Below are 25,140 nucleotides of genomic sequence, written 5' to 3'. Positions count from 1 at the left end.
TCTACTCTTAGATTTGCCAGTTTTTACTTAAAAGCTTTTCCCCGTGTAGATTTTTAAGAATGCCATTTACCTTTGTTTTTTAAAAGAGGAATCTTATAAGTCATTAGGCTTTTTTCCACTCCAAATAAGACGCACCTCGGATTCTCTTATTCCCTATCCAGTTTCTCTCCTGCTGTAACTTGGGAATCACTGCGTCTTTTTAAACGGGCTTTTTTAAAAAGCATTATTTGGCTGCCTGGGGTCCCCGTTTCGGCATGTGAGCTCTGTTGCGGCATGCACGCTCTGGTTCTGGGCAGGGACTGAACCGGCCCCCTGCTTTGGGAGTCTCAGCCTCTGGCCCCCACTGGGACGTCCCACCATGTCTGTTTTAGAGGGGACACCTTCCATCGAGTCCAGGGGGTTTTCTGCGGGCCTTGCCCTTCTCAGTCGTTTCCTCCCGTGTGCTTCACCTCACTGGCCTTTAAGTACAGTAAGACAGGACCAGGCGCAGGGCACCGCGCGGGTGAGACTGAGCTCGGGCGGAGGCACCAGGCGCCACGTGACTGTCCTGGAGGGGCTTCAGGGGCTGAGGGGCGGGGAGCAACATGTTGGGTGCGTACCACAGCTTTATTAATGTGATTTTAAGGCCAACTGAAACTACTTTTATTCAGAGTAAGTCTACATTAAATTACAGTATCAACAATTGAGAGACATCAAACTTAAAAGTCTAAGAAGCAGAAGCTACTGGTCTCTGACGGACCATGTGTGATGACCTCACAACTGAAAATTTACAAAGGGGGAAAGAGGACACGAAAGAGTGAGGGTTTTCACCTAGAAACCCATGAGATGTCACATTTTAAACACGCATGTTTCAAAAAGGGAGAATCTTTTAATAATTTAGCACAAAAATCAAATTATATAAACTTGGTATATTCCAGAAAATATTGCTTTCAACACTTACACCATGATCAAAATTCCTTTGGTAGCTTTTAATCAAAACGAAACATGCTATTATGTAAAATATAAAGTACTTTTAAATGTTCTCACAAAAGTATCTTTGTTACGGTTCCCACACGAACCAGCGTCCGCGGCGTGGCTCCCCTAGGCACTCGCGTGACGGCAGGGCCCACGGGGCCACCTCTGCACCACGTCGGTCTCCTCAACGCGCTGACGTGGTCACACGGAAGACAGCCGCCGCCCAGGGCCGCAGAAACAGAACCAGATTTGACTGTCGCCATCGTACAAACACGCAGTTAGAAAAAAATAAAACAGCAGTCGCCCCCAGGCCGAGAACAGGGGCTGCCAGGCGCAGCCTTAGGGCGGCAAACACACACAGCGCTCCCGCTAAACCTCACAGGGAAAGTTCGCAAGCAGCGCAGCAGAAATGAGACGGAGACAGGGACGGGCTCGCGGCGCCACACACGCCAGAGCGACCTCCTCTCCACGAAGCGGAGGCCTCGCGAGGAGCCTTGTCCAAAACCAGGCCTCAGAGGCTACAACTTGGTGCCAAGGAACGAAGAGAAGCTGCTATGCGGGCTGCGGAGTTCACCAGCTGTGACTCCTCAGGCTCTCCCTCCGGGCACCCGTCAGGGGCTCCTGCTCTGCGCCTAAGAGCTTGTGTCGGGAGCGCACAGTGGTCCTGCAGCGACGGAAAGCGGCGCGGAGGCTCTCACGCCTGCACACACGCGCACACAGGACATCGGCTTCTGGCACAAGAAGGCTGCTTCCAAAGGAGACTGCCTGCCCGCCCCACCTCAGCCGCTCTGCGGCGCCCTGGGGAGCCTCAGGCGCCTCAAGGAGCGCGAGGAAGCACTGGGGGGAAGACACACAGCCACCTGCGAGCCCCGGAGCCCGGAAAGCGGCCCAAGGACCGCCCTCTCCGAGCACCCCCGGGCGGCCGCGCGGCTCGGGCCCTGGGGCCTGGGCGCAGCAGAGCGGGCTCTCCCTGAAGGGGCGCCCTGTGTGTCACGGGCGCGGGCGGGCCTCAGGCCACGTAGTGGTACTGGTTTGGGCTGTCCTTGTCCCTCTCCATGTAGTCCCTGTCTATGAGAGACTCGATCCGCTTCTTCAGATCTCCAGGCTGGAAAAGAAGAACAGAGGCCCCAGTCACCGGGCGTCCAGCTCATCACCTTGAGCGAGTGGGTCAGGGTACACGTCTACACACATCTGGGCAGGACCAGAAGCTCACGACAGGACGACTCAGACAAAGCTCCCTGCTCCAAAGACAACGCCAACACCGTGCGCGAGCCGGTGTCTCCCGAGTAGGCAGCTGTGGGGCCCCTCAGCCTGCAGAGCGTCCTGTGAGGAGACTGCACCCCACACTGTGCTCTCATCACTGGGGGACACCACACTCACCCCGGTGCACGCTATCCCCCTGCGAGAAGGGGAGGCCCAGCCCTCAGGGTGCAGCGCTCTGCCCTGACAGCTGCAGGCCTCGCCCTGCAGCCTCTGCGGAACGTCCGGGTCTCCTGGGCAGGGGACCCGGGCCCTCCCACTCGCCCTGGGCCTGCGGAACCGGGGGGAACACACGCCCCGCTGGCCCGTCCAGCGCCCATCCACCTGAGCCTGACGCCACAGTCACAGAGAACCTCCCAGACGCCCGCCGGGAGCCCTCAGACGCTGGCACTGGGGACACTCCCGAGGCAGAGCGCCTGGGCCGGGGCCACGGCGGGCGGAGGGGAGGGCGCTGCTCTCTCTCCGCACGCAGAGGGAGGTCCCTGCGGCTAGTGGCCAGCGGCAGTGCAGGACAGACGGCCGACTCCAGAGGGCCAAGGGTGTGCAAACGCGGCGACTGGACAAGCTGGTGCTCGCCTACCTTGACTGGGAACTTGAGCTGATTGTACAGCTCGGAGACGAGCAGGTTGTGGCCCAGCGTCTTCCTCATCTTCATGATCCTGACGATGGCAGCGTCGATCTGGTACTGCCGGTCCTGGAACACGCGCTCCGTGGTGCTGACCTGCTCCTCCACCTGCGGGAGAGGGCCCGCCGCCTGTCAGCGCCGGCGCCGCCTCTGTGGGGGCTGCTGAGCTCCGGGCGCAAGGCAGGCCAGACTGCAGGGGCCCCTGTTCTGTTCCGCGGCTTCGTCCAGTGAAACCACTGAACTTCAGCAACAACATCAGTGAATTTACAGGAACAGTGACACCAATTAAGATGCTTTGGGTGCTGGCTTTGAAACAGAACTTAAAAACAGGAACGAGAAACTGCCCGGGAACATGTGACCCGGATTTCTAACAAAAGTGACAGCTTAGCAGGTTGTGAGAAAGCCCACTCACATTTTAAAACAGGGAGGGTGGCTGGAGTGCTTTCCTGATGCTAAGATAACTTCTAGCTGCTCAGAGAAATGTTTCAGGGGAAAGCTGGAACATACAGACTACTGGAACAGCAGCAGAAAATGCTCTTTAAAATGTGGGTCAGAGGAAGGTCTTCCTTAAGCTGACCCTCAAGTCAGAAACTGCAGAGGAACAGACTGGAGCCCCCACTGCGGAAGAGCCTACTCACGTGGGAAGGACCCTCTCGGAGCGACAGAGCCACCCGCCACCAGGCCCCGCGACGTGACAGGGCACTCCCTACGAGTCAGGGGTGGGATGTTGCAACGTGCCAGGGACTCGAGACCGAGCAGCTACTTAAAACTACGAGATAGCGCCAGCAGTGACCCACGGAAGAGCAGGGGCAGGACCGGGGAAGTGCTGAGTCTGGCGCGCGCTCATGTCAGCAAAGCTCACGTCCTCTGACCCGGCGAGTCCAGGGTGAGGAGCTGAGACTCGAGACAGCCAAGCCAGGAGCCGAGAGCGTGAGTGCAGCTGGGCAGGGCACCTCAGCCGAAGGAGAGGCCAGGCCTGAGGCACTGCCGGGCTCTGCAGCCGGGGCTCCACGCTCTTGGGTTCAAGTCACACAACGTGCGACTCTGCACACGTAAAGTCCAAGCCCTGGCCTGGGGAGAGGCCCAGATTAAAAACTGTGTGTGTAAACGTCACAGGGCACGATGCCAAGAAGAAAAGTTTACGCGTGTGCTGCGGAGGAAAAAGCTGCCAACTCCAGGAGAGCCCAGCTGTGGAGCACGGAGGTGACAGGCAGGCTGCCGAGGAAGGATGGCCCGAGCGCCCACCACCCCCTCGGCCTTCCGCGTAGCTCAGTCGTGAGGAAGCTGGAGCAAGGCTGAGGGCACCCCGTGCCAGGCGTCTCAAGTCACCCATAGAATCTCCACACCAGCCCAAACAGCACCCAAAAATAAGACACAAAGAATGCTTCGCTCCGTGTGCTCTGAACGTCCTCCTCACTGGGCAGCACGGAGCACCCGGGGGGCAGCACCCCTGGCCGGCTGCAGCTATGGGAGCGGCCGTGAGGCCCGTGCAGTCAGAGCTGGCACTCCCTCTGGACGGAGTGGCTTCCCGACTAGGCCACGGTGCCCGTCTGCTGGACTACAGCCCTGAGGGGCAAGAGTGCCTGCAGCAGGGTGCCTGAAGGCAGTGGCCTGGAGCCGGCCTGGACCCGTGGCCCTAGGGAGCCTGATCAAAGGCACAGACGCTCAGCCTGAACATGGAGCCCAGCAGCGAGGCTGAGACAATGGCGGGGGGTGGGCACAGCTGTTAGGACAGGTCACCAGGTTTGGAATGAGGTGCTCCCTACGTGGACAGAAGGTGGGCTACAAAGACCTCAATAGGACATGTTTGTGTACACAGGAAGTTAACTGTTAGACGCATGTCCTTCTGAATTTCACTCTTGAGTATAAAAGTAGTAACAGCTACGCTAAAGCATCTCACAGACACAAGTGTGTAATGAGCGTCGAGAAGTTCCTATAGACCTACGGTCCCGTGAGCGGGGAAAGCGGAGGAAGCGGATACATACTGTCTCCTTCATCTGAATCTGGTTGATCTTTATGCGAAAGAGCTTGTGCTTGAACTCTGCGTTGAACAGGAACCTGTCTCCGTCCTCCACTTCCTTCCCTTTGGGGCTCTTGAGGAGGACGCGTGCTTTGCCGCAGGCCAGGGACTGCAGCGTCCTCCGCAGCTCACTGTCCTCGATGCCCGTGGCCAGCCTGATGTCCTCGAAGCTGAAGCCGTCCCCCTCGTTGAACATGAGCAGCACCAGCGTCTGGAACAGGGACACCTGGAACTCCTTCTTCCCCTGAAAGAGCAGGAGCCACACAAGTGGGTCTGCCAGCCCGCGGACACTGGACGAACCTGCGTGCCGGTGTGCTGAGACGGTACTGACTAGTCACCAGAGGGGAGATGGAGACGGTACTGACTAGTCACCAGGAGGGGAGACGCCCTGACGAGCCTGTGTACGGGTGTGCTGAGATGCTCCTAACTAGACATCAGGTGAGAATACATCATTAATTTTATCGATTAAAATATTAGCCCTTCGACTACTGCATTTTACTGACTTCGGAAAGCCCGTGTTGAGTTATATTGAATAATCCCTTCCTCTCTTTCTTAGCTACCAAAGTCTAACGGCAATTTAAAAACATTCTATTCATATAAAATACCATTTTTCATTCAAAGTACTTGTTTTTTTCAGATTTACCAAAATAAATGAAAACAAAATAAAAATAAAAAACTAAAAGCATTCTTTTCACAAATGTGCTTCAAAAACATAAAAAGTGACAGACGCAGGACTCGCCTCCTTGAACTCGGCTTTCAGCACCGCGTGGCCCAGCGTCGTCTGCCACTGGAGCTTCCGCCCACTGTGCTTCCCCAGATAGAACGTCTTAAACACTTCCTGCAGCTTGATCATCTGTCAGCAAAGGAAGACGAGTGTGCCTATGCTGCGCACGCTCACTCTGACACTGCCAGCGGCTCAGTGTCCGAGTTCCTAAGCCACTGCTGGGCCGAATGCGGCCTGCTCCGTGTCCTGACAGCGGCCCACCTGCGCGCGGCCCCGTGCTGCTACCATTCCAACAGCTCCTGCCAGGGGCGGTGGGGCCTGCACCCGCTCCCGAGCCCCGCAGGCTTCCTCGGCCCCCACCCACCCCTCACAGCCTCTGAGCCCAGGAGCGCCCGTGGTCCGCCTGGTCAGAGCCCGTGCTCTTGCCCGGCTGCATAAGCTGGGACGACCCTCGCTGCACCCGCTCCCGAGCCCCGCAGGCTTCCTCAGCCCCCCTGCAGCCTCTGAGCCCAGGAGTGCCAGTGGTCCGCCTGGTCAGAGCCCATGCTCTTGCCCGGCTGCGTCCAGTGGACGACCCTCACTGTACTCCTCCTCTCCCAGGGGAGGCCCTGGGACTCTGGCCTGTCCCTGCCATCCCTCCATGCCTGGCCAGTCCTGCAGCGCCCGCATGCGCGCGCACGCACGCCCTGGGGGAAGGGGGGGAGACGAGTGTCAACCAGCAGGCACAGACGGGGCGTGGAGGTTTTCCAGGAAAGAGCGTCAGCTTGCAGGGTCACACCCGCCCCGGGAGCGTGAGAGCACTGGGCGGAGTGTGGGGAGGGGTGCAGAGCCGTCCCATCGCGTGGGGAGATGTGGGAGGGGTGCCGAGTCTGGGACAGCCGTGACAGACCCGGGGTGGCGGGACTGGAGACACAGGCTGGAGGCTGAGAGGGATGGAGCTGGGGCTTCCAGGGAACATGTGCGTTCGGGGTACAGGCAAGAGGAAAAGGAGGAGAGCACGTGACAGAGACTGCCTGGGGCCAGAAACGGGGGACTCCAGGAGACTCTGCCCTGCGAACAGGAAGGGTGGGTCCGGGCAGCAGCACGTCTGCCCGGGCGCCGGGCCCAGCTGTCCCCCCGGAGGCCCTGGGCCCACGCCGGCAGGCACACCCCATCCCCTTCAAAGGGCCCATCTCAGCCACACACACGCCGTCCCTGCCCTCTCAGGCCCTGGCTCTGGTATGTCGGGTGGGAGCATCAGCCAGCCAAGGAAGCCCGAGGCTCCCACACAGGAGCTTTTTAAACCAGCGCCTCCGTGACAGGCAGCTGGCAGAGACAGACAAGGAGCGCCCGCTGTGAACGCTGCTCCCAGAGAAGACGCGGATGGTCAGGGTTCAGTGAGCATGGCTGGCACGCTCCCCGCGGTACGTGGGGGCCTGGAGCAGGAGCACGCGGCAGCAGGACGGTCAGGGTTCAGTGAGCGTGGCTGGCACGCTCCCCATGGTGCATGGGGGCCTGGAGCAGGAGCGCGCGGTGGCAGGATCTGGCTCTGGAGCGTGCTCACCTCTGGAGTCAGGTGCACCTCCACGGGCGTGTACGTCGGCCAGTAGCCCATGGTCAGGATGTTCACAGTCAGGTCTATGGAGCCCGGGTCACTCTGGTTCTGCATGTACTGCACACAAAGGAGGCCAGGACAGACGGCCACTTTAGAGCAGCGCCCAGAACTGACCTCCAGAAACCGAAGACCCCATTTCCCAGCTACAGCTCACCTTGCGTTTCATTTGTTCGAGCCCCTGGAACATAGCCCACTGAGGCCACACACCCTGGTCCTGGAGCATAGCCCACTGAGCCACACACCCTGGTCAAACGCCACTGGGAACGTCTTTCTTTACTTTTGTCCCAGATATGGGTCATTAAACTCATTTAAGTCAGAGTTTCAAGTGCACTTCTAGGAATTATTTTTCTTTTCTTTTTTCCCAACTGCGTCACACAACTGGCAGGACCCTAGTTCCCAGACTGAGGATTGAATCTAGGCCCTCGGCAGTGGAAACCTGGGGTCCTAACCACTGCGCCAACAGGGAATCCCTGGGGGTTATGTTTCTTTTCCATTTTGAAGTGTCTTGAGTCTGTGGAACAGTAACAGTGTAATTTTTAAAGGATTTTACACAGTTCACATACTTTATGTACATAATCGTTTCACAGAATTTAAAATAGCGTATTTTTAAAAAAGCTGTTTCACTTGAACACAACTTGCCTGCTTGAAATGAACCATGATGTCCTTGGAGAGTTCCATGTCCTTAAACATGCCCTCCAGCTTGCTGGTGAACGCGGCCCCGCACTCTGGACAAAGTGGATGGCGGGTGAGCATCAGGGAGGCCCTGTGTGGGGGCGCTCACCCCCACCCCCAGGCGCTTACCGTGCTTCAGCTTCGACAACATAGATTTCTCAGCATCGACGGAGGCACTTTTTCCAACCAGGAGTCTTTTTGCTAGATCTTTTTTGTAAAAAGCTTCGAACACGTCTTTACCTATTTATAAGCAAGCAAGAACCACGTAAAACATTTAACAGTTGCCGTCAAAATGTTCACCTCAGCGGCTGACTCGGCCCAAGAGGCGACCACGCACGTGCACGAGCCAGCTCTTCCCGCTGAATCCCCACAAACTCCCTTGCTGCGTGCACAGCGGCCGCCACCGCGGTGCCGCGGACGCGCCGGGGGGCCCAGCTCACCGTGGATGAACCGGAACAGGATCATGACTTTGTCCAGCATCCTCTCCAGCTCCTCGTCTGTCGCCTCCTTGTTCCCTGCTCTGAGCTTTGAGTCTACGTGCTTTGCTGTAGGAGAGGATGTCATTTGAAAAATAAGCATTCACTCCACAATATGATACATATTCTAAATACAAAAAGGAACGTCTTTAATTTCTCCAAGAAAAAACACTTGGAACCTTCCCAAACTGATATGTTATTTTGTAACAAAAAGGCAAACACCTGATGTTCTAAGATCTGTGCTTTCGAGGCTCCGAGAACACAGCCCGCGGTCCCACACCGGAGCTTCCTGGCACACGACCGCTCCAGAAGCCGGAGCAGCCCGCCAGCAGGATGTGCGGAGACGTGCGGGCAAGGCTTCCTTACGTGGAAGCACTCCCCTCAGGGCCGACCCCGCAGGGACAGAGTGGGTCTGCCTGCCCTCCCGCTTTCGAGACGCACAGGCTGCCTCGACCTGCCCAAAGGAAGGGAGAACCCGAGCTCCCCAGAGTCCGAATGCGTCTTTAGAGAAACCGCAGTCTATAAAGTGGCACAAAGGCCAAATCAAGCAGGTGCATTGGAACGTCCCCTTCCGCTGGCTCCTCCCAGCCCTTCCCCGCTCTTTACTCTGAGCGCCACAGATGTGCACACTTGTAGCCTCCGCTTTCCCCCCGGGCCCCTTCAGCAGCCCACACCGGAGCTCAGCCCTATCCCACGGCCTCACGCCTCCTGCCCACTGCCGCTGGACAATTCCAGAAAAACTGCCTCACTGGTGAGACTCCATGGATCCTGGGTATATTCTGATGTTATCAGGAGGTAAGTATACACAGGGATCATTTAAAAGAGTGCCGATCAATCGCACCACATTTAGCACTGACTGGGGGATACAAGGTCGAGCCTCAACAGCCATCTCCTGTCAGGCGCTGTGGAGAGGCCAACAGTCACCCTCCTAACAGTCCTACCCGACAAACCCAGGCCAGCTTCTGGGCAGGAAGAGCTCTGGGGCCGGGGCCGTGCAGGCGAGGAGAAATCTGCTCCTCTCGTCCTGCTCCTGAGATGTCAGGCTCCATCTCCTCACAAAACCACCACCACACGCTCCCAATGGAAACACCACGTGCTCACGTACGGACTCAGCACACACAAGCGCACGCTGGTGTCTGTGGCTTCCGGAAAGGCGGCCCTCTCAGGCCCGCCCACCCTCCCCGTGCGGCGCGTGCTCCTGGGGAAGCCTGTGCACGAGTCGTGCTCCCTACCGATCAGCTCCGCGGGCTTGTTGGGCCGCTTGTTGATGAATGTCTCGAAGGACTCTTTCATCAGGTTGATGAACTTCTCGCTCCGCTGGAAGCACACGTCGATCACGTGGTCCACTCGGTCCTTGAAGTCCAGCAGGTCCTGAACCATGTCTTTGTCTTTCTCAGGATTGATGACGATCGTTGTCCCAAAAGTCTGCAAAACATACCAGCTCGGCCACAGGGCTCCGACGCCGCAGTTCCTCTCCTGCTACCAAGCGACCACGATGGCTGAGCAACTTAATCACTCCCAGTACTAGATGCTGAATCCCTCTAGAAGCTTCACAAATTTAGTCCACGTTCTAACAATTAAGTGGGCACGCAACTAACCTTTAGGGTTACCATTCTGCTTCTGGAAGAACTTTTACCTATAAATCCCTCAAACAGAAATTAACCCTCTTAACCTTCTACACCTATTTGGACTTCCTAACAATAGCTCTTTCTCTTTCACTTCCAACTGTGCGCGCCCCCGGGCCCCGCCCCGCCCCGCCCCGCCCCCCGGGCCCTGCCCCGCACACACCTTGATGTACTCGCTCCAGTGCCGCAGCAGCGCCTGCTGCCCGCCCCGCACGCGGCTGAACAGCTGGTACATCTGCGTGAGGTCCGGCACGCGGTTCTCGTCCAGCAGGTGGTCCAGCCCTGAGATCACACGGCAGTGCTAGCTCGGGCGGCAGGTGGACGGGGGCGGCCAGGTCTGCGCACTCCCCGGGACCACCGCGCAGGCAGGAGGCAGCCCTCGGGCCCGTCGGCTGGCCGCCACGCATCCACGGTGGTGGTCAGCCCAGGCCCGAGCACAGCGAGGCTGTCTGCCCACCAGAGGCTGGTGTCTTGCAGCCCTGACAGGACTCCGGTGACTTTAGCCCGAACCTTCCATGCTCCCTGCCCACCCCCTCAACACAGCCGGTAACCCAGGCCCCCCCCGGGCTGAGGGCCACCACCTGCGACGATCATGGTGACCAGGCTGTCACGGCTGCTCCAGCCCTCTCACTGAATGCAGGACAGGCGGTCAGCGCAGGTGTGAGAGGCGGGAAGCCTACCTTTCTGCAGAATCGCTGTCAGGTGTTCCCCCAAGAGCTGCTTCTCCACACAGGCGATCAGCGGCTTCCTGGGGGGGGAGTGGGGGGGGCACAAGGAGCCCATCAACCAGGAGGGAGGGGCCCACCCAGCGCTGACTCTCACTTCCACCTGCGTCCTCCCAGGATCACACATCAAAACCCGACTCCTTACAGAGGCTTGGGAGTGTCACACGCAGCACAGAGCCAGACGCCCTGGAGACGGGCGTGTGGGGCTGCCCCCTGCACGAGGGGACACAGCGCCCTTCTGGGGCCCAGGCCCCTGCTCGCTGAGCCCTGTCCTCGGAGACCAGAGCCCTGCTGCACTCCTAGGACTCGCTAAGCTCGGGCCCACTCGAGGGACTGCTCCCTGCACCACCTCACGTGGCCCGCACGGCAGCCCCACACGGACAGAGGCCGGCAGCCACCTGGGCTCCAGGCGCCGAGGGCTGGGGAGGGGGCGTGCAGCCCGGGACTCATTTACTGGCCTCCTGCACCTGCTTTCTCTGAAAGTCACCTTTCGCCCTGTGGCCTCTTGAGTCATCTGACACTGCAGAAGCCACCTCAGCGCCCCTCAAAACCCTAGCCCAGGGAGCCACCCCTCTCCACAAGCCCTCTGCTTAGCCTGCAGTCACTTCTCAGGGAGACGGGGCGCGGTGGGGCTCGCATGCCGCACCTGCACCCAGGGGTGCGTGAGCCTGCCGGAGGGCTGAAGGAGCAGCCGCTGGGCCTAGCACCAGGGGCGTCCTCTGCCTCGCTGCACCCCGGCCCCCGCGGTCCCCACGGCGCCTCCACCTCTGCGTCTGGGGCAGCCTGCCTCTGCTCCAGCCCCCTGTCCTGTTGAGCTGCCACACTGTTCCTTCCTGTCACCTCTACCACCCCCCCCCTGCCCCCCCAGGCCACCACAACCCGCAGTTCAGCACTTTTCCTCTTAGAAACATCTCTCTTTTCCATCTCCCACGTTGCTGCTCTGACCTTCCTCACTAATCAGATGAAATGAGAAAATAATGGGACTTGCATTAGTAGCAAAATAATTCCGGTGACATCAACACATCAGACGTCCAACCAAAGTTCACAGCAAAACTGCCTACATTCAGTGATGCCCCATTAACGTTTCATAAATGACAGATTCCTAACATAAATTAAAAATGGTAAAAAGACACCAAGTATCTCTGTTCGAATCACTCCTTTGGACAGGATCTCAAGACAGGCCACTTGGTCAGTGTGACTCACAACTGCTGAATAGTCACGAGTAATAAGCCAACTGCTCGAGGACCAAAAACACGTCCAGGGTCAGAGAGCAGCGAGCGAGTCTGCGAGACACCATGTGTCGGGGAGTGGAGGGGACATCGTCCCCAGGAGGCCCCCAGACGGAGCCCAGAGCTGTACTCACTGTGTGCTGTGATCTAGGTATGTGATCACGCGGTCCGCCTCCTCCTCCAAGCGCTTACTCACGTGGTCAAGGTACTCTGGAACCTTCCAGAAAGAACATTGAAACACATCAGCAACAAAACACATTCTTCACGTGACCCAAGAAGTTCAAACGTTGCTTTAGTGAAAGAAAAAGCAGAACAGCACGCAAGCCAAACCAGAGCACCGGCTGACGGGAGTGGGGAAGGGGCGCGTGGCGCCCCGTCCACACAGGGTGCGGCCAGTGGGCACCCGCCACACGCTTCCCCCAGGGGCCCCAGGAGGCTGCAGGAGATCGCAAACCACACTCCAAGTTTCCGGGGGTGAAGGGCGCCCGTGCTGCCCCCTGCCTGCACAGCCGGGGCCCGAGGCCCTGGCCCGGGGTGGTGCCCAGGCCGCCCTCCGACGTGAACTGCCCTCCAGCCCGTGCTGGTCCCAGGGCTTCCTTTTGGGCTGGGCTCTAAGGCTGGAGAAACCAGTTAGAGAGGTTTTGGGGTTTGATTACCGTCACCTGGCATTCCCCCATGGCTTTTAGGGTCTTTTTTCCCCAGTGTCTCACACAGGTGAAAATGTTTAGCATATCGGGTCTATCTTTCATATTTAAGCGTTATCTTTAGAGAACTCCCTGGCAGCCCAGTGGTTAGGACGCCACGCTCCCACAGCAGGGGGCACGGTTCGAACCTTGGTCTGGGAACTAAGATCCCGCAAACAGCTCAGCACAGGCACCCCCCCCCAACACACACACACACACACACACAAAATTATCTTTTATCATATTGTTTCAGCTTGAGCTCCTTTATGTAAACCAGAAGCTGCTTTTCTTTTTTTTTTAATGGGGGGGGACAGCAATGGAAAAGTTTCTAAAATAGGGGGGAAAATTAAACCCTCAAAATACTAAGAAAGAATCTCATTACTGAGAACTGAACTAGATTGTAGCTTTCAGAAGATTTTCAGGAGAATGTTTGCCTGTGTGAAAAGACAGATGCTTAAAAATCACACTTGGATACACTTCTATGAAAACCAAGTAAGGCACTTCAGAAACCTCTCGGCGACTCACCTCTCTTTCTTGCATTAACCTTTGGCCTTCTGCAGCATATAAACAATTCGTTTCTTCCAAAAATTTCAGTTCAAATGAGTCTTTATATACCTAAAAAATGAGCAGAGTTACTGGCCAATTACAGCAAAGAAGCCGCTCATCCTGAAGGCTGACCCCTCGGCGAGGGCGGCTGGCTGCACTGCCACGCCCCTGCTTGGGGGCAGCTCCCTTCTCGCCCCGGGAGCAGAGGGACAACACTCCCGCATTTTTAGCCAACGCCTGAACAGTGTGGTCTCCAGCGAGGTCTGACCCTGTCCGCGGGCGGCCGGGCCCACCTGGAGGTCAGACAGCATGCCCAGCAGGCTCCGCAGCAGGCTCCGGTCCACCGCCTCGCCGCTCCGCTCCCGCTCAATCAGCAGCAGGATGCCGTCGATGGTTTTCGTCTGGACCGTTTTGTCGCTGATGATGTGGTTTCTGAACAGCTCTAGCCCCATGTCCCTGCACAGCAGAAAAACGAGACGCGTCGGGTTCATCCGTCACAGATTTTGGGTGAAGCTCCAGACACACCTACTTGCTAACTCGCTAGTGCACAAGTCGACCTTTTTCTTTTTTAATTTTCCTCTTGACAGTCTGGCACGCCTTGCACTTCTTCCCTCATCCAGGCAGCCTGTTTCCTGCATGAGTCAGTGGGTCCCCCCACCCTGCCCGGGGCCCCAGGGCCTCCTGTCCTCGGTGTCCCCCCTCCCTCCCCGAGCCCGTGCTCCAGCCGCTGCGTCTGTCTGCGCCACAGGACCGCAGAATGAGGATGCAAACCAGAGCCCGCCACCCGTCAGCCCGTTGCCCGAGGATTCAGGAAGAAGTTTACCCGTGGCTGCAGGCACCCTCTCCTGGAAGCTGAGCTCTCAGCTCGGGCTCCAGCAGCTCCCACTCAGCCAGCAGGACACACCCTCATCCCCTCCGCCCTCCACCGCCCACAAGCTGCGTGTCCCGGGCACAGCACCCGAATTAGGAGGGACTGTCCGTGTGGATGGAGGCCAGGAGGGCTGCGGGTGAGCCAGGGCAGGCTCCTGCACAGGCTGAGTTGCTCAGGCTGCGGCCAGGAGGCAGCAAGCAGGGACCCAGGTGACAGGGGCACAGGGTCCCGGCTCACACGGCCCCCCAAAGGCCCTGCGTGCAGAGCAGGGGGAAGCTGGGCCCTGGCGCTCAGCACCCTCAGAGCAGAGTGAGTGGTGGAGACTCTGAGCCTGCTGGGCCCATCCCAGGACCCCATCGCCCGCAGGAGAACACGTGGGACTGCCAGCCACCACCTCGGCAGCCACCCCTCAGAGATGGACGCCCCGGGCTGAGGTCCACCGAGGGGCCCGGTGGGTGCGCAGGACAGACAGACGGTCGGGCACACACAGCAGCCACAGCGCAGACACTCACCAGATGGAGGGCAGCGTGGAGTTCTGCAGCACGTACGTGCGGTCCAGGAACAGGAAGATGCTCCGGATCATGATCTGGGGGCAGAGGGCCGGGTCAGTCCACCCCAGGCCTCTGAGCGGCCGCGTCTCCCATCTCACACGGCTGCCTCACCAAAACCCTCAGGACTGACGCCCCGAGTCTACTCGCTCCCCTTGGTGTTGGCTTTTCCTCCTTCGTTCAGAAAATCTGACGAAGGATTTCACAGCGCTCGGCCTCCGAGACACGCGTGACCTCAGTTCCTTCCTCACTGACGGGCTCAATGTCCTTAGCCTGGGCTTGAGCGCTGCTTCCTGGCACGTGGGCACGCGGCCCTCAACTGGCTCTGCAGGCTCGGGGGGTGTGGGGGCCCAGGACTCTCCTCTCAGGGAGCTCCCCAGACTGTCCAGGAGCTTTGCTCACACAAGCACAGAACCCTCCTGACGGACACTCGCCTGTTTCTATCGCTCACGCGGTGCTGGGCCTGGAAGAGACTCTCTCGCTGTTGCCACTTACCTCCGTTAGGAAACAAGAGCGCTCGCCCCATCGGAAGAGCTACTGACCTGCCTCTGCTCCCCCTCTCCTAACTCTCAGCCAGGCCACCCTGAAAACTCACACACATAAAGCCAAATTAGAATCAACACGGCCACTAAGTCTAAGCCTGGCTGTCCATAGGTACCGGGAAGCCCTGGGATTCGGGCTTGATTCTCAGGCACAAACTGAGATCAAGGAAAAACTCCAGAGGCTCACCAGGAGTCAGAGGCCCAGGGCTACCTGTGTGTGTGGTCTGAAGGCCCTGAACAGGACAGACCCCCAGCCCTCCTCGTGCACCGAGGCCAGCACAGGGAGGAGGTGCCTGGGCGGCCAGCGTCGCAGAGGCCGTCGGCAAGCTCACCATCTGTCTGCAGTGATCCTGCCAGCATGTGTTAATCTTCTTGAGAAACAACACGCTGTCTAGTGAGTCTGTGGAGGCCTGCTAAGGAAAGCTTCAGAAACACAGGCTGATTTACTGCAGTTTTTACCCCTTAATTTCAGCTCTCTTCACCAGACTACCGCATGCTATTTAGTACTCAGAGTACTGAAACTCTAGAAGCTCAGAAGCCACAAGCGTGGTTTCTGAGTCCCCACAGGCCCCTACGAACTGTGATGCACCTGCCTCACCCCTTCACGCCCGCCCTGTACCCTTCCTCCCCTGCCGGGGTCAGGCCCCGGAAGGAGGAAGCGGGCCTGCTGCCAACAGCAAAGGCCCAGGGTGGTTTCAGGCAGCGAGGCCCTGAGCTGGAAGCCACTGAGCCCCCACCTGCACACTGCGAGTGGACAGGCAAGGCTTGCTTCATGTGGCCAAGTTTGTGGCAACCGGTTACAAACCACAGAAAACCGACAAGAGTTTTAAGAACAAGAGTAAACAATAGCATAACTCAAGCTTCAAGATATTTTTCAGAACGTTTCCTAAATACTTCACACCGGTCTTAACAAACGGACACTCTCACTTTAATCAGATCAGCAAAGAAGTTTAAACGTAAAAAAATTCCACTTCAAAAAAATCTGTTTTGTTGGGTTGTATGATGTAAATGCAAGGTTTTGTTTCCATAAATAAAAGAGAATTTTAAAAGTTTTTGTTTTAATATTAGGGATATTCATTCATTCTTTATTCTATTAATGTTCAGTTTCAAAATATTTAGGTAATGAATAGGAATCGCCTAAATAGAAAAAAGGATATTCTCTGAACTGAAGGATCTGTGCTTGGACGTGGCCTTCGCAGGCCTGGCGCAGCTGCTGGTAGAGTGTTGGGGACACTTTGTGGGAACAAAGGTTTTCAACAGCCTGAAGACAAAAGGAATAACGCGTTATTCACTATGAATGACAAACTTGTTCTTTAAAAAAGGTACTTGTGCAAACAGCCACATCCGCAACAGAAAGGCGCCCCTTCACCACGTACACAGGCTGCACCATCACAGTGACTCCGGGCCCCCGCTGCCGGAACTCCGGAGACCAGCAGAGTGGTCCACAACAGCAGGGACCCAGAGCACGGACGGGACGGCGCCCCGATGCCCGTCCGAGGACGGGGGCCCCGAGGGGGCGCGCTGCAGGCTGGGCTTCTCCAGACGCCCCCAGGCTCCCCGCTCAGCAGCCTCTGACCCTGGCTGGGCCCCACTCACTGGAGGACCAAAACGGGCCTGAGCCCACGGGCCCTGGTCTGCGGTGGGGCTGCAGGGAGGAGTGAGCCGGCCCCGAGGATCACAAGGTGAGACCAGGCCCGGAAACACCTGCTCCAGACCCTGAGACCATCCCATGACGGGAGGGGACAGCAGACCCAGGTCCTTTCAGGTTCATGAGTGGGTGACGGTCCAAAAGGAGCTCAAGGACCAAGGTGCCAAGCGTGGGGTGACTCTCAAACTTGTCTTAAATTAATGAAGAAACAAGCGTTTGTGGCGGAAACAATTTTCATAAAATGTTATCGATCCACATCAAAGAAACAGTACGTGTATATCCTTACCAGTTCTAATAAAATTTTCTTTCAAATCTCATGTACAAAGTCAGCATCTGATCCAATCCAAATATGAAATACTATAAAGAGAAATGCAGTGTTTCTACTGCCTATTTCTGAACAGTTTAAAAAAGTAGGTGGGATATACAGAATGGACACATTTTAGAATCTTTACTCAAATGTAAGGGCAACTTATATTTTTATAGCGATAAAGAAAGTAATTATGTAAAGAAATACATAACATACAAAACACATGGATACTTATAAGCTTCAAAACAGAACATGGAATAATGATAATAATTAAGAAAACAAGAACACCTTTCCCTTACATTCTGCGTGTTAATGTGAACAAGCGGCTCCCATCCATGTTTTCTGTCTACACCCTTCACTTCCTTTCTCAAGCTTAGTGGTTTTATAATTCAGTCCAAGATATACTGTCCTTTTCCCTCTTAAAAAAAAGGGGGTATAATGTCCTACCAAAGACTTTTATTCCAGTAGTTAGTCATTACAAATGTAATTATTACAAATTAAGTTTTTACTATAACACATGAAGAAAACATATTTCCTTTGGTAAAAATCAAGATAAGCTCAGTGGTGTGTGTCCTTCAAGGAAGAACATCTTATCAGAAGCATTTTCTGAATGCTCCAATTCCTGAGGCAGGTGTCCGTGTCCTCAAAGCAACCTTTTCCAGGCTATGAGCTTTTTGGTGAATTCTGTAACCTGCTCCCCCTCGTAGGTGCCCTGTTTGGCATGTGCTTACTATTTACACAAAGTCCACTGAGACTGTTTTTAACTTGGAATCTGGAGCGCGCTCGGAGCCCAAGCTGAGCCCCGGGGCGCCGTCGCCTCTGCTGAGTCACTGCTGGCGTCTTCGTGTTACAGGCGCCCGGTCACCTGCTCTCCCTCGCAGGGGGGGCGGGTGGCGGGGCAGGGACGCTGCAGGCCCTTCTCCCCAGAACGAGCTCGGGAGGTTTGGCCACACTTGGGAGATCTAGAAATCCCTCTCTGGGGGCACAAAGCCCCGCGTGGGGCCGTGTGGGCAGCACAGGGGTCTAGGGGACGCAGCGCCCAGAGAGGGCGAGCAGGACCCAGGTCCCACGGGCACCAGACCGAAGGGGTTTTCCTCGGCCAGCTCGGCGGCCCGGCGATCTCCCAGCCCCGCCTCCCTCCCCGCGGCGCCACACCCGCTCTGCACACGCTTATCTGTGTCAGGACACACAGCCTCCCAGCAAAACACTGAGCACCTCCCGCGCGTCCAGGAGCAAACCAGCCGGAGGGGCGAAAGTGAAAAACAAGCTCCGCCCTCCCGGCCCGGGGGAGGCCGCGCCCCCGACCCCTCCAGGGACAGAGCGGCCACGGGAGACCACGGCCCGGGTGTGGGGGGGAGGCCGCGCCCCCGACCCCTCCAGGGACGGACGGAGCGGCCCAGGGGAGGCCGCGCCCCCGACCATTCCACAAACAGACCGGCCAGGGCCCTGCCCTCGGCCTCGGCCTCGGCCTCGGCCTCGGGGGCGGGCTGCCTCCTCCAGCCGCCCCGCCCCGTTCAGCCGAGTGGGTGCCAGGCGTGCCTGAATTCGACAAGCCCACCGCACGGGAGGAGCCCCCACCAGGATGCTGTCTCCCCAGGTTCCCGCCCACGAGAAACCAGTGAAGTGCAGCGCAAAAATGGGCCTGAGTATGAGGCGAAGGGTAGGGGGGCCCAGGAGACCCCAAGGGGACAGGACGCCCACCCTCCCAGCCCCAGCCCCGAGCCGGGATGTGACTCCCTCATACAGAGGGCCGACTTCCAGGAGGGACCAAGTTGCTGAATTGCAGAATCCTTGCTGTTAAGCCTAAGCTATCTGAACCTGAATGCTGCGTTTCTGAGTAACTCTCGCACTGAATTCACTCTCGGTTACTTTACACTCTCCAACAGGCCGTCAAGTAGTGTCCACCCGTCTCCCACTTTCCGGGCTCCCTTGCTCTCCCGAATCCACCCTGTGGGTTCATCAGCACCCGAGTCCACCCCACGCTCCTTCCCCAAGCTCAGCAGGTACCGGGGTCACGGGATTCACCCCAGGACTCAGCACCAGCCAGCGTGGCTTTCCTCAAGTGCAAGTTCCCTGGGACAGGTTTGAGTCTGAGCATCAAAACCAGCCTGAAATCCACACAGATCAGACTCAAGACTGCAGAGGGGGAGGAGAGGGACGCCCCGGGAGCTGGCGGTGGGCAGATGCAAACTCTTACACTTAGGATGGATGAGCAACAAGGGCCGCTGTGGGGCACGGGGAGCCACGGCCAACCTCCGGGGACAGACCGCAAGCGAAAACCCATGAAGAATGTATACGTCATACGTGTGTGTGTATATAAGAATACATACATGAAATACAAGAACGTGTGCGTGAAACTGATGCACTGCGCTGAGTCACTGTGTGACTCCGCTGCAGAGACCGGCACAGCGCTGTGAGTCAGCAACACTTCAGGTTTTTAAAAAGTCAAAAGCAAAACAAAAATCCAGTCTGAAATCAACACATAGCCTCCCCTGAAACTCTTCTCGAAAGTGCTCAGGTTCCCGTGGCTCCACTGAGCTGCCAGGCAGGACTAAGACATAAACACCCAGATACACTTTCTCCAGTGAGCTGGGATTTACACCCAAGTTCAGAGAAGATCTATGTGTTCAAACTCCCCTCCTCCTCCTCGAGTCACAGGAGGCACTGCGTGGGGTGTGGGTCTACTGGCCACCATCATGGTCAGAACGTCCCTTCCTAGCAACGAAAGCGAAGCAAGGAGCGGCAGGCGGGCTGGAGCTGCCCTCGGCCTCCGCAGAGGCCTCTGCAGGCCTGGCTGCCTGCGAGGGGGAGGCTAGACCCGCTCTGGAGAAACTGGTCAACATCCAAACAAGAGGTGCCCGCTCCAACATCCTGAAAACCTCCTCAAACAGAACCAACCTTGCAAGCTCTGGTGAGGACTGTTATCGAACAAAAGATTCTGGCAAAGTGCGTCCCACCCCAGCACAGAAGCTGGGGCTCTATGCTGAGGCCCCAGGGCAAGCACCGTCCACGCTGCCGGAGGCCAGGGTAACCTCCCCGCCACGCCACCTACTCTCCCCCCAACCAGCGCCATGGGACCTGGGCAACTCACTCTGCAGACACACACCACTCCCAAGTTCTGAGCAGCCAGCAGCCCACCCTTGCACCTGCCTCCAAAGGGCAGCCAGTGGTCCCTCAGACCCTCCAGAGATGGCCCCCAGGAGGAGTGGTGCCACTGTGGGGGGAAGCACCCCGGGCCTCAAGGTCCCAGGACACCTGGAAACACCATCTGTGATAGTATCCAAGGCAACCACAATGAAACACATCCTGGGTAATCAAAGTCTAGCTAAGAGAACGCTGGGCAATTGATACCAGACAGTCAAATCTCCAGGGAAAGAGCAACAATGAGCCTTAGCTGGAAGGTGTAGTATTTTACTAAATTAAAAGCCCCTGAGTTTGGGCGCGTGGTGGGACACTTGCTTCTGGCCCAGACAAAGCCAAGGAACAAGCCTCACCCTGCTACTGAAATAATATCCCAAACCGCAGTTTGCAAAGCACTGCACACTGGGTTCTGAGAGGCAGTGACCTCGGCAGACAGAAGACAGACAAGCGCCGACCACTCGGGCATCCAGTGTCCAGGCTGCAGAGCAGGCGCCCTGAGCTGAGGACTCAGGAAGGCTCTGCGATGGCAGCGGGGTCCCGGACAAAGCCCTGCTCTCGTCCTGCCTGGCACACCTCACAGGCAACAGTCTAAAAAGTCAAACTGACTCCAAATAATTTAACCGAGTCGGGAACGAAACTCAAGAATGTTCACAGAAACACAGAGGATCTGGCAGACAAGTCAGACCCACAGTGTCTGCGTCCAGCCAGAGCCGCCGCACGGGCGGAGAGGGAGCGGGGCCTGGCAGACCAGGACGCAGGGGAGCTGCGGCCACGCCCACACGCCAGAAAAGTTACCTAGGCACACAAGATACAAACCAGATTCAAACTGAACCCCTAGAGAGGAGGACGGCGCCAGGGCGAAAATCACACCGGATGGCATGAACGGCAGACCAGACGCCGCCGCAGAGTGAGTGTAAACAAGGGGATAAACCGAACAGCTTCACATCCACTGAGGAAGTGCATAGCTGAAAATCCTTCCACCAAGAAAGCCAGGATGGCTTCCCTGGGGAGCCCTCTCAAACGTTTAGGGAGAAATAATACCAACCCGGTACAAAGTCTTCCAGAAAATGAAGAGGAGGGAATATTTCCGATTCATTTTTTGAGGCCAACATTACTCTGACACCAAAATCAGACACAGACATTACATGAAAATAATACATCAATATCCTCTGTTACCACAAATACAAAAATTAACAAACGGTTGGCAGACTGAATCTAACAACACATAAAAAAAAGATAATACTCATGACCAAGCAGGATTTACCCCAGAATGAAAGACCAGTCTAAGATTTGAAAAATCAATCAACGTAATTAGCTAACTAAAATACAAAAATCAGACGACCACCTCGACAGTCACGTAAGAATTTATCAAAATCCAACATGTAGTTCTGATAAAAATGCTCAGCAAAACAGGAACAGAGAGGAACTTCCTCAACTCGACAATGCGTATTCTGGAAAAACCCACGGCTAGCATCGCACGATGTTAAATGATGAAAGGCTAGAAGCTTTCTTTCCTGAGACCGGGAACAAAACAAGTGTACCTGCTGTTTACATTTCTGTTAACCATCAGAGGCTCTAAACAGTGTAATCAGGCAAGAAAAGGAAATGAAAGGAATGTGGGTCAGAAAGGGAGAAGGGGAGTTGTTTCTGCTCACAGGCGATGTGGCCGTGACTGTCAGCGTGGAGAGTCCAGCGGCACCTACAAAAAAGCTACCAGAAAGAAGCGCAACCAGCAAGACACAGCACAGATCAATGTGTAAAATCATTTGTGTTTATACATACTATCAAGAAATTAAATTTTATGCCACCTTTGATAACACTATAGAAATATGGACCGCTTTTAGGGATAAATCTCACAAGGCCTGTGCAACGGGGCTAGAACACGCTGCTGAGGCCTGACTGAGCAAGCGCCGTCCCTCGTGATCAGCTGGCTCAGTCTTACTGAGATATAACTCTCCCCACGCGCATCTAGAATCCCACAGAATCCCACCCAAAATCCTAGAACGCTCTTCTGAGAAACTGGCAAACAGATTCTAAAATTGATACAGAAATACAACGGGCCTAGAAGAGCCAAAACAAGTTTATCCAAGAAAGGATAAAGCTGGAGGGTCAGTGCTCCAGACTTTGAGGCTTCAGGCTCTCATCCGGACAGCACTTTCTGATGAAGGGACAGAGCAGCTCGCTGGGGGAAGCTCAGACGCCTTGCCACGCAGCACTGGGCCAAGAAGATATCCACAGGGAGGACAATGAGCCTGGATTTACACCTCACAAGAGATACAACAACTCACCTGCAAACAGATAATACACCTAAATGTGAGACTAAAACCCTAAAATGGCCACAAGGAAATAAAAGAGAGAATCCATACCACCTTAGATGAGGCAAGACTTCTCAGACAGACACTACAAGCACGATCCATAAAGACCAAACTGATACAGACTTCATCAGAATTGAAAACTTTTGCTCTCCGAAAGCCATAGTTAAGAGACTCGAAAGGCAAGTTGTAAACTGGGCGAACGTAAGTGCAAGGCAAATATCTAGAATAAGATATGTACCCAGAATACATGATGACCCCAAACACGTGACGGCAAGAAAATAAACAAGACCGTAAGAGATGAGCAGAAGACGTGAGCACACACTCCAGTAAAGCAGGCATCAGGAATGGCGGTGGGCACAGGAAAAGACACTGAATATCATTAGGGGATTGCAAATTAAAACCGAGGTGAAATTCTACTACATACCAGACTAGAACAGCACAAATTAAAGGCTGACATTACCAGACACTGGCACAGACACGGAGCATCTTAGACTCCCACACGCCACTGGCAGAGACAAAAAATCATGACACCACTTTGAAAAGCTATGAACTGTGTTATGAAACCCAGACATTCATTAATGCACGATAAGCAACCATGGTACCCAGAGTACTCGGCGACAAAGAAACCAGTTACTGTCAGAAGGCCCACACGAAATGCAGAAGCATTACCCTAAGTGAAAGGAGCCAGGTATGAGAGACTGCAAGAGGCACGGTTCCATTTAGATGAGGTTCTAGAAACGGCAGAATGTACCAACAGACAGCAAGTCAGTGATTGCCAAGGGCTGGGAGTGAGGAGGGATGGCTGGCCGCACAGGGGCCTCCGGGCACTGTCTCTGGTGACGGAATGTTCTGCAAGTGGACACGTCTGATAAAACTTACTCAAGGACACATTCCATAGCTTAATAAAGTGGTTAAAACACACAACAGACTTAAACTTAAGACAAAGAAGGCACATATGTTCACCAAACTGTCAACAGCAGTCTTCTCTGGGTGATAGGAATATCAGGGATTTTCATTTCCTTCCATGTACTTTTTGCAGTTTCCATAATTTTTATAATGTAATTGCTTATGTAAACATGAAAAGGTCTTATTTATTTTTTACAAGTATCAAACTTTAAACTTTTCATGCTGCACTGGGGTACAGCCAATTAATGACGCTGTTGTTCTTTCAGGTGAGCAGCAGAGGGACTTAGCCACACATGTACATGCATCCATTCTCCCCCAAACCCTGCTAGAGAAAAAAAACTTAAACTCGAGTCTCTTAATAGAGAAGCTAGATATTAACAGAAATGCTATTCTATTGCCGAAAGCGTAGGTAAGAGTTTCACATGCAACATAATGGATGATGACCTGCTGCATATTCGGAAAATGTTCTATGGCTCTTGGAAACACGTTTCTCTCCTATAAATGGATTAAATTTAAGTACCTTTCAACAGCTTAAGCCTGAAAATGAAATAAAAATCCCACAACCACCAAAACCAGAAAACATTCCTTGACTCGGGACAGGACGCCACAGAGCTCCTGCTGCTTCTGGTGGAGGCAGAAACGCAGACTCTGTTCCCTCCTTTACTGTCTCTGAAGCAACACTGGGGACCGCAGAGTCCACGGCTGCGCCACGTTTCACCGGAGCTGGATTACGGTGCGATTTAGACAACTATAAAAAAGTCAGGTAAGCGGAAAGCAGGATGCCAGCACCCTAAGGGAAGGGAAGGCTTCCATCTCAGCGAGCCTGCTATGAAGCTCTGCTCTTGGCCGCCTGTGGACCCTTACCTGATAGAGCTCTTCCAGGTTGTAGCGGATGGAGATGCTACTCTGTATGGCTTTCACTGCTTCATGAAGCTTCTGCCAGGTGTCCTGAGTGTAGTTATCAGGCAATTTAGGTCTGTCTGTAAGTGCAGACACAGTCAGTAGGTAACGGCACCCATGCCAACAATCACACGTCTTTAAAAAACCATTCCACGAAAAAAGTACTTCAAAGACACACAGCTAAGGAACGCGGGCCATTGTTTTCCCCGTACAAGGTGCCGTGTTTATAAATCTCTCGGGTTACAGACTCTGCAGCCGTTCCACCTTCGTTTTACTAAGTAAACACGAAGTAGAAAGCATAAAAATCTCAGCGTTCTTTTGCTTAACGAGCGGACTTCCCAAACGGGAGGCCGCGGAAGAGTTGCACTCCCCTCCAGGCTGCAGGCTGCCCGAAGCTGCCCCCGGCGGGGAGGCCGCCGCGGCCTGAGCGCCCGCCCGGGGCCGCGCCGCCGCAGGGGTGACCGCGCCGCCCGCCCGCCGGGCCCGCACCCACCTCGGAAGTTCTTGATCACGAGCTTCCTGGAGCCGCCGGCGCCGCCGGGCTTGGCGCTGGCGGCGGCCGCGGCGAGGGACGCGGGCTTGGTGAGGCCGTTCGTGTGCCCGACGAGCGCCGAGAAGCTGCCCTTCCGGGGGCCCTCGTCCGCCATGGCCGCGCCCGCCCCGGCCCGGCCCGCCTCCCGCCGCCGCGCTCCCGCGGCCCGGCCCGCCTCCGCCCCGGCCTCCCGCCGCCGCGCTCCCCCGGCCCAACCGCCGCCCGGCTCGCGCGCTCTGCCCGCGCGGCCCGGCCCCCGACCGAGTGCCCCGGCCCGGCCCGGCCCGGCCGCAGCCC

General features: G+C 56.0%; 1 protein-coding gene across 1 annotated transcript; it reads right to left on the bottom strand.

Annotated features, from left to right (window-relative positions):
- Window positions 1-664: 664 nt before the first annotated feature.
- On the bottom strand, window positions 665-24,958 carry CUL4A (cullin 4A). Its single transcript, XM_068984739.1, has 19 exons — window positions 24,805-24,958; window positions 24,276-24,391; window positions 16,252-16,355; window positions 15,427-15,496; window positions 14,517-14,590; window positions 13,427-13,589; window positions 13,113-13,202; window positions 12,039-12,121; window positions 10,631-10,698; window positions 10,114-10,232; window positions 9,558-9,750; window positions 8,290-8,394; window positions 7,979-8,089; window positions 7,817-7,902; window positions 7,127-7,234; window positions 5,599-5,712; window positions 4,825-5,103; window positions 2,795-2,947; window positions 665-2,059 (listed from the first exon to the last, which is right to left on the bottom strand). The coding sequence occupies exons 1-19, from the start codon at window positions 24,956-24,958 to the stop codon at window positions 1,964-1,966; spliced, it is 2,286 nt and encodes a 761-aa protein (XP_068840840.1). The 3' UTR covers window positions 665-1,963.
- Between the last annotated feature and the right edge of the window lie 182 nt (window positions 24,959-25,140).

This window comes from Capricornis sumatraensis, chromosome 12 (assembly GCF_032405125.1).
Source record: "Capricornis sumatraensis isolate serow.1 chromosome 12, serow.2, whole genome shotgun sequence".
Lineage (NCBI taxonomy): Eukaryota > Metazoa > Chordata > Mammalia > Artiodactyla > Bovidae > Capricornis > Capricornis sumatraensis.
Note: the sequence above shows the minus strand (reverse complement) of the source record. Positions and strands in the feature narration are given on the sequence as shown.

Excerpts from the sequence above, each read along its gene's own strand:
- CUL4A (XM_068984739.1), bottom strand. The coding sequence starts at position 24,958 with ATGGCGGACGAGGGCCCCCGGAAGGGCAGCTTCTCGGCGCTCGTCGGG. Across the intron at positions 14,591-15,426 it reads AGGATCACTGCAGACAGATG|ATCATGATCCGGAGCATCTT; the intron begins GTGAGCTTGCCG and ends CTCTGCCCCCAG. Across the intron at positions 7,903-7,978 it reads GTTGTCGAAGCTGAAGCACG|AGTGCGGGGCCGCGTTCACC; the intron begins GTAAGCGCCTGG and ends CACTTTGTCCAG.